We start from the raw sequence: 14,072 nt of genomic DNA on the forward strand, positions 1-14,072 counted from the left end.
TCTGTGTGGATAGGATTGACATCATGTTTAGTCTTCCAATCCATGAACATGGAATGTCGTTCCCTTTGTTTTTTTTTTTTGCTGTGTATTGTAGTTTTCTGAATATAGGTCCTTTACATCTCTGGTTAAATTAATTCCTAGATACTTCACTCTTTTTGTTGCTATTGTAAATGGAGTTTTGTTTTTCCTTTATTTGCTCCTCAGATTGTTCATTAAGTGTATAGAACACTACTAATTTTTGCATGTTGATCTTGTATCCTGCCACTTTTGCTAACAACTCATTTAGTTCTAGTAGCTATTTGGGACTTTTCTAAATATAGAATCATGTCATTGGTGGATAGTGAATTTTATTAATATTTCCTGTTTTCCGATTTGGATGCCTTTTCTTTTTGTCTAATTGCTCTAGCTAGAACTTCTAGCACAATGTCAAATTACAGTGGTGACATTGGGCATCCTTGTGTTCCCAATCTGAGAGAGAAAGCTTTCAACCTTTCCTGTTGTGTACAATGTTAAAGCCAGGTGTTTTTGAAGGGTGACCTGCCTTCTGTGGTTGCTGGAAGTACAGGGCAGGGTGGGCAGCTCCAGGTTTATAGCCAACCCCTTCCCTACAACACTCAGCTGTTTTTACTTGTTCAAAATCCCATCTGCTCTTCACTTGTTTCAGAGAGTAGCCTCATGATATGACCCTCCAGTACCATATAGCTTTTATGGCCCTACATGGGGAATATTAAGAACTCCAGCAAATTAACTTAAAGGGGATGATAAGTAGGTATCACCTCAAATGAGGACCAAAAAGCCTTCAGTCAAGAAAGGGCACTCAAGCTCCAATTACTCATAGGATCCTTTTTTCAGTGTTGTTCATGTAAGTAAGGTGAATAATGAAAGCAATTGTGAACTGAGGAATAAGATACAGAACACAAGGTTTCAGGTAACAGGATTCAGAGTCTTGAAGGAAATTCTGTATGAAAAAAATGAAACTAATGGATGCAATCAGAACTCTGAGGCCCCATTTTTCCTGTGGGGATTTTAAGATAGAGAAACAGTGCCCAAAAAAAACCTTGGCTTTTGTTTCAGTAAGTGTAGATTTGTTAGCTGCTGTTGTTGCACTTAGAAGAACTAGAGAAGCTACCATATACGATTCCCCAATGAACAAATTATTTTCACTTGGTGGGTGTGGTCTTGGACATTGTTTGTTATAATACAACTTGGTATTAGCTGCAAGGCTGCCCTTGGCTCACAGCAAGCCCATTTGGGTCTTTAAGGTTCAAGAAAGAAGGACTATATAGATTGCCCCTCCTCAAAGAGAGAGTTCAAAGAGTGTTAAAGAAAAATGAAGGCTTTGGATCCCTCAAGGAACCTGCTGAGCCTCATGGCTCAGGGAGAGCTGGGTGAAATATGAAGAAAGGGATTCAGGGAAAAAGACACAATATTGCCATTTACTTCTTTCACACACTTAGCATATGCAACTTTAATCAACCAAAAGAAAAAAAAAAAGTCCCAAATGTACAAGTGAAAAAAATCCAAACTGTTGACACAGGCTTAATTAATACCAGCTACTTTTATGTACAGCTGTATAAGTTCAAAAAAGCTATCCTATATGTATATACAAAAGTTGTTTATACACAGGTCTGTACATAAGGGTCTATACATTTATTTCCTCAGAAGAACCCTTAGGTGCCACCTCTTGGTGAAGACACCGACACTTCATTCACATATCTTACAAAAAAAGAAAGACTGTTTCCAGGGTTGACAATACTGAGCATCCTGTATTCAGACCATGCAGACACCCCTTGACCCCTTGGTTAAAAGATCCTTCCATCATAATGCAGGCCACGGCAGGTGCACGGGTATTCCATGTAAAGGCACCCAGACAGCTTCACACAGTCTGTAAACCACTCGAGAAGAGGAAGCAGAGTGAGTCCCGACTTGAGTGTCACCATAGGTCCAGCTTTAGGTAAGCTCGCCCGACCTGTTCACTGTCGGTATTCCAGTTCATCTACACTGATGACTTTGGCGGGCATAGAGGGCAGGGGCTGCTGCAGCACGTCTGAACCAAACCACTTGGCGAGGCCCACAGGGGAGCTGCTCCTCTGGCTGGTGCGGTGCTCCAGCTGAGAGTGCATGTGGGGCAGGCCTGACCGGCTGGGCACATTCTGGGGGGTTGTCTGAACGCCAACGGCTGCTGCCTGGGAACCAGAACCTGGAGGATGCAGAACTTTGGAGACAGGAAAGAGGGGTTATCTTTCATTCAGAGGGTGAGAGGAGAAGTAGTTCTGTACCATGCATTGCTTCACTCAAACCCTCTACTTAACACCCCAAACAGAAGGCTTGCAGAGGATTTATTCTAGGGTTTCTTTAGGAAACTTGTAAGATGCCAACAATGCTGTAAAGGGAGAATTGGAAAGCTAAGCTACCGAGAAGCCATCAGTATTGAAAGCCAATCCTGGATGTGACCATTGGAAATCCCTTGGCAAACAACCATATCACAGATGGCATCTACCCTGGGCCAGACGTGTGCTGAATCTTTGCTGGATTCTCAGCCTCCTCTCCTAAGAGGCAAAGGACAAAAAAGCCAGTGTGCTCTTGGCTCTCCTGCCCTTGCTTGTACCATAACTCCAAATCCCACCGAGGTCAGCTGACATCATCCTATTCTTCGCTTTTAGACTGCACCCTTACTCCCAAACCAGCCATCGTGCTAAGACAAGTTAGCTGATGATCCATCACTGTCAATCCATCCCCTCCACTGGAAACTGGTCCTAAAAGCATCAAGTCTTCCCAGCCCTTCCCTGGTGCCTACCTGAGCGCTGTAGCTGCTGTTGCATCATTGCCAGATGCAGTGGTGTCCCTGGACGAGGGTTTAGGAGAGGGTGACTAGTGGTGGGTAAAGGGTAAAAGGGCTGACCCAGGATTGGACCAGATATTCCCTGTAAATGAGTCAGGTCCATCCCTGGAGGAAGCACACCTGTTGGAGAGACAGAAGAAACTCCTGAGAAAATTCTTTTCTTACCTGCAAATTTTTAGGCTTGAATTTACAGTTGAACTGATCTGAAGTTTCTTCAGACTCAAGAGTGCTTAGGCTAAGTTCCTAGGACTAAGATTGACTAAGATGGACTGTCTACTACTTATTAGATGACTCTAATATCTTTCTGGGGATGAAGATGAACACAGCACTTCTCAATGTCAGCAAATGTAGTCATGCCAGGTCAGAAACTCACCAGCTTGGAGCAAACTTGGAAGATGCTGTGGATGTACTCCCTGGGCCAGCATCCTTTGGACCAAGCCTGGGTGAAGCTGATGCGCAGGCCGAACGATTGGTACATGGGGGACAAGGGGAACTTGGTGGACAGGGCGGAGAAAAGGTGTTCCTGGAACTGGGGAAGCCAAGGTGGGGGTTTTTCTCCCAGTTGTTTTAGGTCGATAATCTTGTTCTTTGGTGTAACGGTTGGTCTGGGATAGTGGGATGGAACATGAAGACCGCTGCAACGTTGACAGTTTGGGATTTGTAGTGGGAGAAGAGTCTCTATCAGCATTGGGCACAGAGTTGGATGACAGGATGTTCTCTGTAATGATCCAGACAAAGGACATTTTGGTACTGGCAAAACTCCCAAGCACTTTGTCCTCCCCAAAGTCCAATAAATCTAATTTCTTAAAACTTAATTCTTTTTTGGTACCCTCAACAAGTTTAGAGGTCTGCATGGTAGGGATCATCAATTACCTTATGAACAGGCCCAGAAGACAGATTTTGAGTCAAGGTCCCAGGGCAGTTAGGGACAGAGCTGGGATTAGACCCCATTTTCTGGTTTTCTAACTCCTTGCTAAAACAAAATATTTTTGCTACATTCTGGGAAACAAAAGACTGAAGTTCTAAATGCCACAACTGTTAAATTTATAATCTTGTAATCTTTCTAACCTAGGAATAGCTATAGATAAATAACCCTGGCATATCAGGTCTGGTGTCTAACTCAGTTGGGCATCCCACTCTGCCCATCTTGCTGTGGCTTGGATTTGTGTGGTGGCTGATCTTGTCCTAAAACATGCTTTGGATTAATGTGCCTTTAGCCTAAGGGGAAAATCATGAGTAAAGATAATGCAGATAAATCAACAGAAAATTTAAAGAGCAATCACAGTTTGGTAGAGGAATCTCAACTACCTCCTTAGCAGGACCAACAGGATTCCTACTATTCTTTTTCAAAAGTCTTAAACATAGACTAATTACCTTATCTGTAGAAGTCCTAACCTGGTAGAATCTGTGTCTCCATGTCCTTCCCAATAAGTGACTCCTAAAAGCCTTTCACCCACCTCCTACACACTTCACCCACTATACAGATTTGTCATACACTTAGTCTGCACAGACTGGAGCGAAACTTTTAGAAGTAACACTAATTAAACTATATTCATTTGCCAAATAATGTACTGATAATTTAGCTCTGAAACCTAAGTAAGGATCCTAAAGCTTATTTTTCCTGTCTTAAAACTAGCCTTCATACCACAACTAGATTGGTTAGAATTTTGAGCAGCTAAACGACTGTGAGTTTGTCCAGTCCTCCTCACTGTCAGACACAGAAGCACAGTCTAGAGCAGTGAGGGGTCATGCCCAGGCCTTTACAGAGAAATCGGGTCAGGATGGTCAGTACTCAGGCCCGTTTCTCTCCACCACATACATTCTTGGGCAGTGTACCCAAAACAGCTCTGCAGTACCTTCACTGGCCTTCTGAGTGTCCTCTTTGCTGTCACCAAGAGTCGCTTTTCCAGATGTTGGCTCCTCCTTGCTTTTCTCTTTGCTCTCGTACATCTTACGAATCACTGAGGTAGGGGTGAAGGAAGGAGAAAGCTGCAGAGAAAAACGATTAGCATTAACACATTCTCCCTAAGTGCCTTTCCCTAATGAACTCAGGATTGATTGGCCAAGCTACTGAGTAAGCAGAAGTGGGCTGATCTCAGCTGTATGGGAGTAAAGCCCAAATCCCGTTCTGGTCTCTAGCTGCTGGAGGTAAACAGCCAGCCTGGCACAAATAGTAAGGCAGTGTGTCCCAGGGCACATCCCTTACTCACAACTCATAGGTTACTTCTATTAATACCTAGATTTAATTCCAGCATAAAGGTAGTTAAAGCCCTAAGTTTGTTAACCTCCCTTCAGCTATGTCCCCAGCCTGGGACCAGGCTAGAAAAAGGGGAAGAGCATGGTTAGGAGTGTACCCTGAGCAAGAGCTCTGCCATCTGGGAAAAGACATTTCAGAGACAATCTCAGAACCTGAGTTACTCCATACGCCTAATGTTTTCCTTCTTACCAGAAAATTCACAGATTATCTTACTGGTCTTCTCATATGAGGCCATTTATTCCCATCTCTTCACTATTTCTGCTTTGGTTGTTTTGTATGTGCCTTTTTCTCATTAAACAACCCCAAAACCCTGATGGCAGGAGATAGTTTGAATGAGGAACAGAAATGCTCCTCCCAGACCCGGTGGCACCCTAGAGGTCTTGAAGCACAGCAATAGTTTTAACACGTCACTACAAATAAGCAAACCCCTTTGTCCCAGCCTTTAGTTTATATCGCAGAGATATGACTGATCCCCATGATTCTGCCCCTCCGGCCTTTCCAGCTTCATCTGCTACCCTTTATCCTTGTCTTCCCCCACAGCAACTATTCGTCTGTACATATCACATCACCTGTGTGCCCTGTCCCATGCTCAACTATCTGCTGAACATACTTTTTTTTTTTACATTTTAAAAAAAAATTTCTCTCCCTTTCCCCTCCCCAACCAGTTGTCTGCGCTCTGTGTCCATTTGCTGTGTGTTCTTCTGCATCCACTTGTATGCTTGTCAGCGGCACCCGGAATCTGTGTTTCTTTTTGTTGCATCATCTTGCTGTGTCAGCTCTCTGTGTACGTGGCCCCATTCCTGGGCAGGCTGCACTTCTTTCATGTGGGGCGGCTCTCCTTGTGTGTGGGGCTCCCCTACACGGGGCACATCCCTGCATGGCACGGCATTCCTTGCCCACGGCAGCACTGCATGTGGGCCAGCTTCACCACGAATCAGGAGGCCCGGGGTTTTAACCCTGGACCTCCCATGTGGTAGGCAGATGCTCTATCCATTGAGCCAAATCCACTTCCCTGAACATACTTTCTAATGTAGGGGCTCTGCTAGAATCCTAACAGAATGTTCTCAAAGGGAAGACTGAATAAATAAAGCAGGTATGAATGATAGACTATTAGATCAGTTGTTCTTTTGGAAGGCACTTAAAGATATTTTAGGGCACAGGTGGAACAATGGGCATGATCAAAGAGAGAGAAACCTAAAGATATTCACAAAGGCAAAGGTCACTGACCATGCTTGTGATGGAGGCAGCAGGGGCTGGAGAAGAGGCATTCCCTCGGTGCACAGGTGCTGGCGATTTGGTCACCCGCTGCTGCCTGTGAATAAACCAAGTATAAAGTGAACCCCAAGCTGTTCAAACCCAAGTCTTACAATTTAACACACAAGACTATCCTAGAAATTTAAACATCATCCTTCCCTTATCCTGTTCAGGTTCCCAAGCATTTAGCAAAAGTATGTGCTAAGTTCTTTGAGAGATGACAAAAGCTTAAACATGGTCCTGGCCCTTCCAAGGGCTATTAAGTTCAGTGGGGAAGAGACTTATTAACCAAGGCCAACTAAGGCATGTAGGGATTAGGCACCAAGAAGGTACACTAGGAAAATGTGGGGTAGAGGAAACGACACATTTCATCTCCTAGGGACTCTGGAGAAGCTTCTCAGGAAAGGGGCTACAATTTAAACTGGAGGTGACTAGCAAATTGCAAGATGAAGAATGATGATTCAGGTGAAAGGAACAGATTCAGGGACTTTGGAAGGCGTTGGGAATGATAACCAGGACAAGGTTACACAAGGCTGGTATACAGTTTACGTGCAGATGCCACCAGTGAAGTATATTCCATTCTGTGGGCTATATTATGCTCCTAAGGGGCAGGAATCTATAATATTCATTTCTAAGAACTAGCATAGACCTGATGCCCTCTGAGACATAGTTAAATCAGAGAACCAGGAATTTTACACTATTTTAGGATCAAGTTACATACAGCATTCCCCACTACTCCTGATCTACTCTCAGGATTAATCCAAGGCCTCACCAAGGAAGAAAAGAAGTACAGACATCTTTTCTCCTCTACCCATTCTTCTCATTCCCTCTTAATATGGAAGAAAACAGGAGACTGTTGATGTAAGCATTAACAGGTTGAGAAAGGATTACACAAGTTCACTGGCTAATGAAAGCTTTACTGCATTTCAGCCAAGTCAAACCTTGTGCCACAAATGCCAAAAGCCAAGTATAGTCAATGATTTGGGAGGTTCTCCTAATACAGGCAGATGGGAATCCTAAGCCCAGGCTTCTTTCCAGGTAAGCCAATGTGACAACACGGGCAGCACAGAGATCTGTGGTATGATGCATGACTGAAAGGCGAACACAAAACCTGGAGGTTCTGAAGTAACCATCATTTAGCCCCTCTGGTAAACAAATAACTGACCACCTAGCATGAGCTAGGCATGTTCTAGGTGCTGGGAACAGGGCAATGAACAAAACAAAGATTTCTGCCTGCATGAAAATTATACTCTTGTAAGATGCTAGATGGAGAGGGGTTGTTGTGGGCAGGGAGACAATGGATAAATAATATGCTAGAAGATATAAGTATAATAAGATAGAGTAAAGGGAAAGACATGTCTAATGGATGATACAATAGGGTGCACAGGGAGGGCCTGAGAAGCTGATGTTTGATCCATAACATGAAGACTCCACTGCACCAACCTGCTACTTTTAAGGAAGTCACATTTTTAAAACTTAAGTTTCTATATCTGTACAATGCAGTTATTCGCTCCATTACCTCATAGGACTATTGCCAAGAGCAAATGAAATTTTTTATGTTGAAAGTGCTTTGAAAATCACACGCCACATCACTGAATATCAGTAAACTATATTATGCTATATAAAGAAATTAAGGCAGAAAGGGCTTAACAGACCGTTTTGTGTTCAGGCTGAGAGTTCCTATAGCTAGAATGTGTATATATGGAAGTCTCTCTGCTAGTTTTAATGCCTCCAGCTCAGGTCCAGGTTAGGAAGACAAACGTATCTTAGGTGACCAGAATATGTGATGCGAATATTAAGTGGAAAACTGATATATCATCAGTTCCCAGAGATCTGTTTAATCCAGGACAAGATCAGGAAAGCTAATTTCTGAAATTGCCAATTTATAAAACCAGCTGAAGCAGAACACCAAGCTACTTATGTGGCAATTTTAAGAATCACATTAAAAAAAAAAAAGTTAATTACCAAGCATTCTTATAGGCAGGACTAAACTATAGTGTTTAGGGATCATATTTGGGTGATTAATGCCTGAAAAAATTTTGTACATGTTGGCATGTGCAACAGGAATTATACTGCAGAAAATGTGATAATCTGAGTAAAACTAATGTGCTAATCTCAAAATGGATAAGATCAATAATTTACCTGTTTCTGAATCCATCTCTGGTTCTGTCCACCTGTGGTTTGCCAAAACCAGGCTGGTAGAAGTTTGCTGCCTGCATTGCAAGGTCATGAGGCAAGGCCAACCCCTCCAAAGCGGCCTGTTGCAACTCCAGCTGGCTCATCTGCTAAACACAAGCAGCAGAGGAGGATCGCAAGAAGTACGAGGACAGTCAGTGTACCTTCTACAAACATCTCTCAGAAAGGCACTGTTAAGCAGCAGTGAAGTTCAAGATACTGCAAATCTGACTAAACTGTGGTGCCATTCACGGAACAGGATTTTAACTGTTTAAATATTACTATAATTGTTCAGCAATCTTGTAGTCATTGCTGAATTTCAGTTATACTTGAAAATCACTTCTAAGCATTGCAGCAACTCAATTCTCTATTCCACAAGCAACAGTAAAAAGGAAAAGCAAATAGCACGTTCAGTTTAAGAAAGAGTTTGGCCTGACCTGGGCTGCAACAGGGCTCATAGGTTTGCGCATGCCTTGGAATGGATCTCCGAGCAGCTGCTGCTGTGGCCCTGGGGTGAAACCTGTCAGAAAAGCCACAGAAAAGTCAGTGGGTGTGAAGACAGCACATATGCACTGGAGAGACATTACCATTTATGTGTCTTGCTCGTCACTGAACGCCATCTTTTTTGGGAAGCACTGATTCCCTCATGAAGCTGTCGGCTTCATCCCTTTCAAAGCTGAGACCTCCATCTGGTAGCTGGAACTTTTCTAACCAGTGACTTAGCCCATTTTAACCCACCAGCTGGTAACAAAGTAGAGACCAGTGATCTGAGGTTCACACACCACTCTACCTCCCTAATGGTGTAAGGGAAAAGCTCAAAAACTATTTCTCTGGCTATTGTTAGAAAAATGAAAATAAGTGTTAGCAAGGATGCAGTGAAACTGGAACTCTCATGCACTGCTGCCAGGAATGTAAAATGGTGCAATGACTGTGGAAGGTAGTTTGGCAGTTCCTCAGAAAGATAAACATAAACATAGAACTACCATTTGACCTGGAATATACTCTAAGGAACTGAAAGTAGGAACTCAAAAAGATACTTGTACACAAATGGTCATAGCGCAATATTCCTAAGAGGCAAAAGGCTGAAACAACTCAAATGTCTCTCAGTAAATGGATAAATAAAATGTGGTCTATCCATACAATGGAATATTATTCAGTCATAAAAAGTAGCAAAGTATTAATACATGCTATAATACGAACCTTAAAAACATTAAGTGAAATAAACCAGACACAAAAGGATAAATATTGTATGATTCACTTACATGAACTATCTAGAATAAGCAAATGCAAAGACAGAAAGGTTAGAAGTTACTGAAAGCGGAGGAAATGGGGTGTTACTGCTTAATAGGTTTAGAATTTCTCTTCAGGGTGAGGAAAACATTTTGGTAATGCATGGTGTTGACGGGAGCACAACATTGTAAAAGTAATTATTGCCACTGAATTGTACATTTTAAAAAATGGTTAACGTGGCAAATTTTGTTATATATATGTTAACATAATTTAAAAAATTACTTAATAAACACAAGTAAACTCCTCTCAAGGTGTGACTGGCAGGGGCTGGAGTGGCTAGCAGTCTAATGTGGTCCAGCCAGGGCTACTGTGATTTTGGGCAAGCACTTTGCTAAGACAGCTTTCTGGGAAGTGCTTCTTCTGGCCATAATCTGTATTAGCTTTAAGACCTATTTAAATAACCTCTTGGAGTTAAGTCTATCAACTTCAGTAGCTTGGTATAGAGCGACTATTCTGACTTCTACTTGAATGAGGAAAAACTTATGAAGTCAAATAAAATTTTTTTGATTGAATTCTCAAAGAAGATGACTAAAGAGCTAGACCCAATTTGAATTAATCTCAAGGAAAAAAACAACAAGAATATATTCACCTGGAGGGACAGCTGAATAATAAACCATCTTCCACACTGTTCCTTCCCCACCAAAAAAAGTAAAATCTATTCACACATTTCTTTTAATACTCTAAAAGAAAAGAGTTTGCCCGTTCTAGGGAATAGCAATAAACTTTGCCTAGGCAACTATGGTGCCGCGAGAGGCAAGACATCTAGGCATAAAAACATTTACCAACTGGTGATGGTATTCTGGGGCGAAGGTAGTCTGCTGAAGCTGCTCGTGTCTGAAACACCTGTGACAAGGGAGGAGAAGGTGCTCTTTGGCCCAGTAAAGGTGCTGTAGGCTCCAGGCTCCCCATAAGGCCGCTCAGAAGATTGGAAGAAGCAGGTCTCTGGACTGGTGGACCCAGAAGTTCCTAAAGGCAGAAAAGACAAATCTCTGTGAACAAACCTAGTTCTTCCTCCTAGTCAGAGGCTGTGGATTAAGGATTAATTTTTGGAAGCCACACAATTAGTCTGCCTTATGCTTCATGGAAGGATTTGGCATGTATACATTCAACACATTTGTCTGAATGTGCAGGTAGCTAGCAACATTGTTATAAGTTAGTGCTACACAAACAGGCTAGATACTTCAGAGTTCCACAGAAACTGTAAACCTGAAAACAGAAAATCAAGGGCTTACTTTGCCATATTTTTTAGTCACCCCGAATTGAAGTGAACAGAGACAGAGAACTATGTCAGACAACATTATCACCTCTTTAGATTGCCAGGGAACACAGATCATTCTCTAAGGCCCAAAGCCAAACTAGTACATAAAGCCACTTCAGAGGAATACGGTTCAGGACTCCAAGGCCTCGATGTAAGATTTTGAAGTACCTGCAGGATGTTCTTCGGAACAGGCTGGCCTGGGATCTCAGCAGGGGACATCAAATGGCTTTCAAGGTTTCGCTAAAAAAAGTCAAAGGAAAACTGGTTTTAACTTTCTTACATACTTAATTTTTAGATTAAATAGGGACCACAAGAAAGCATAAAAAACTCCCCAGGGACTGAACACAGAACGATGTTCAAGTAACAGAAAACAGATCAACTTGTTTCACTCTCTCATCACAAGTCCCAAAGATCTAGGGATGTGAATAACGTTCACAAGTATGGGCAAAGTATACTCAGAGACCAAAAGACAAGTCTTTTCCTCCCTGTGGTAAGTAACCCTATTTCATTTTACTGTAATCAAAAGAAGAGAGAAAGAAAATGGTGAAATAGAGGAGTATTTACTTGGTAAGAAGCTATAAATAGGAAATTTGATAATTCTAATTTTTGAGGCAACCCTTGCTCCCCATTACTTTAACAAGATTTAGAAATGAGACGGTACTTAGTGCCTAGTTAAACAACATGACGAGTTTTGTTAGAATTGTTGTATTTCAGATCTTTATTTTTCTGAGGATTCATACTTTGTTCATTTTAAACAAGCTGTTCAAAAATGGGTGTGATGTGCAAGGCAAAATTCAAATTTGACACTATTTACTCTTTTAATGTGACAGCAATTACGTTCTGCACATTTGCATTACCTCCTGCATTTCAGTACACCCTTGTGTTCATTTAGTTGTGCGTGAAGTGCTTTCTCTGTTACAACTTCCCTTCTACTAGATGGCGCTGCCAAGGTCCATGGCAAAGTCCCTGGGCATGACAAACAGTCCAAAGAGATCAAAGCGTTTTTTTGCTGGTTTTGGAACTGGAACTAAATGCAGATATTTTAATAGATGATCTCAAGAATTATTTAATTCCATCTGACAAGAACAAACAGGCAAATTTATTCTACATGGCTTACTATATTTGGAGGATAGGGTCTACAATTCAGTTGGAAAGGAAATTTAGATCGAATCAGCAAGTCCTATTTGGGGGATAACACGATATGACAATCTAAATGGATAAAGGCAGATCAGAAATAATATACATAAAACACAGTGGTAGGAATTAAAGACATTGATTTCAGAAGTAGACAATATTTTTGGGTAATCTGATATACCTTATTACTTTTCTTACTTTCTTTCCTTAGATCAGGTTAATTTTGTGTTTGTCTTTGAATTATATCATCCATCCCTTTAGATGGGTGTTTAAGGCTCATTCTCTCAACTGAAGCCAGCTTTACTTGAGAGAAGTGAATCCCTAACATAGTAACTAACAGTCACCCTCATAATTCATGGTCAGTTGTGTTAATGTCAAACCCTTCAATCATATCAAACAAAATTTTCAAATGTAATAGGTAACAAACTGCTTAATTTTCCTACTACTTACAAGAATTGGCCCACATCCCTGCATGTCAGCCAGGCCATATTTACAAAAACTTAAAGGTAATAAAAAAGGAGAACAGGATAGTTTATAATCTTTTACTTTGGTTCTCATTTGAAAGCATTTTTATTAACAGTTCTTTGTATGGAAATAATGCTAAAGCAGTTTACAAGAACATTCCCCTGTAGCTGGCATGTGTGGTCAGAGACAAAGAAATAAGTCTATATTACAGATATATTACACAGCCAAGATGATGCCTTTCGAGGGGTCACCCCTAGTATTATAGCCAGAAATAATGGCAGTTCTGTCTGACCCAGCCACGTTGGAATCAGTCTCTAAATGCTGGTCAAATAATGAAAGCCAAAAATCAGTTACCTTCCCTTGGTACACGACACAATGAATCAAACAGTTATTGCTGTGCACATCTTGGATAATGTGTAGGCTCCCAGACAAGGTGTCAGGAGAAAAAAAGGCAAAACTCAATTTGGTGAATTTACTGTAACTCAGCAACTAGAATAAATATATGTTTTTATCACTCAGATCTACCCTGCTTCTCTCATCACCTGGAATCATCAAGGGATAGCAATATTGAGATAGTCCATTAGGTAAGAATCAATTCCAGTTAATTGTTACGTCAAAGACCAGTGTGTTTTACACACCTATATTTACTGATATCCAGTTACTTAACTTCATGCATAAAAATGTTTTAAAAGTTTAGAAAAGGGCATTTATCTTGAAAAATCCATCTTAGCTACTTTGCAAATGACTGTCTTGACTACCACTTGCCTAATTAAGAAAACAGGTAATCCAGGTATCTAGGAGTAATTAGAAGGTATGAAAAGAAAAAAAAATTTACTATAAAAACACGGTTAAGTTACATAAACTTAAGCATATAAACTGAGAACCTTCTTTCAAGTTCACCTAAAAAGATATCTTTATAATACCTTTTTTAGCAGTGACTGAAGATAAAAAAGTTATGCCCAAATCTTTTAATCTATATACAGGCATACCTTGAAGATACTGCAGGTTTGGTTCCAGATCACAACAATGAAGTGAGTTACATGAATTTTTTGGTTTCCCAGTTCATATAAAAGTTAGATTTATACTATACTATAGTCTAGTATAAAGTGTGCAACATTATGTCTTAATAAAACGATGTACATAACTTAAAATGTGACAGACATACACAAAATGAACGCATGCTCTTGAAATATTGGTGCCAATAGACTTGCTCAATGCAGGGTTGCCGCAAACCTTCAATTTGTAAATAAGCACTATCTGCGAAGTGCAATAAAGCGGAGCACAAAAAAATGAGGTATGCCTGTACTGTCATGCACAATACATACTATATTAAGCAAAAGTCTTTTTCTAGTAACAAACAACATACCAATAATTAAAGAACACACAAAAGCATCATG

At 41.0% G+C, this 14,072-nt stretch overlaps 1 protein-coding gene across 5 annotated transcripts in view; it reads right to left on the bottom strand.

Annotated features, from left to right (window-relative positions):
- Positions 1–1,440: 1,440 nt before the first annotated feature.
- The window catches only part of EIF4ENIF1 (eukaryotic translation initiation factor 4E nuclear import factor 1), a 44,525-nt gene continuing 31,893 nt past the window's right edge, over positions 1,441–14,072 (bottom strand). For 3 of the 5 annotated variants that reach the window (XM_058281687.2, XM_058281685.2, XM_004449763.5), the window contains exons 11-19: positions 11,245–11,316; positions 10,601–10,784; positions 8,966–9,048; positions 8,496–8,638; positions 6,327–6,411; positions 4,699–4,831; positions 3,216–3,560; positions 2,798–2,962; positions 1,441–2,215 (exon numbers count right to left, since the gene is read on the bottom strand). In XM_058281687.2, the coding sequence (XP_058137670.1) occupies positions 1,974–2,215; positions 2,798–2,962; positions 3,216–3,560; positions 4,699–4,831; positions 6,327–6,411; positions 8,496–8,638; positions 8,966–9,048; positions 10,601–10,784; positions 11,245–11,316 (1,452 nt within the window). In that variant the 3' untranslated portion in view covers positions 1,441–1,973. The remainder of the gene's footprint in view (positions 2,216–2,797; positions 2,963–3,215; positions 3,561–4,698; positions 4,832–6,326; positions 6,412–8,495; positions 8,639–8,965; positions 9,049–10,600; positions 10,785–11,244; positions 11,317–14,072) is intronic. The other 2 variants (XM_058281688.2, XM_058281686.2) reach the window with 1 other exon arrangement.

The sequence above is a fragment of the Dasypus novemcinctus genome, chromosome 19 (assembly GCF_030445035.2).
Source record: "Dasypus novemcinctus isolate mDasNov1 chromosome 19, mDasNov1.1.hap2, whole genome shotgun sequence".
Lineage (NCBI taxonomy): Eukaryota > Metazoa > Chordata > Mammalia > Cingulata > Dasypodidae > Dasypus > Dasypus novemcinctus.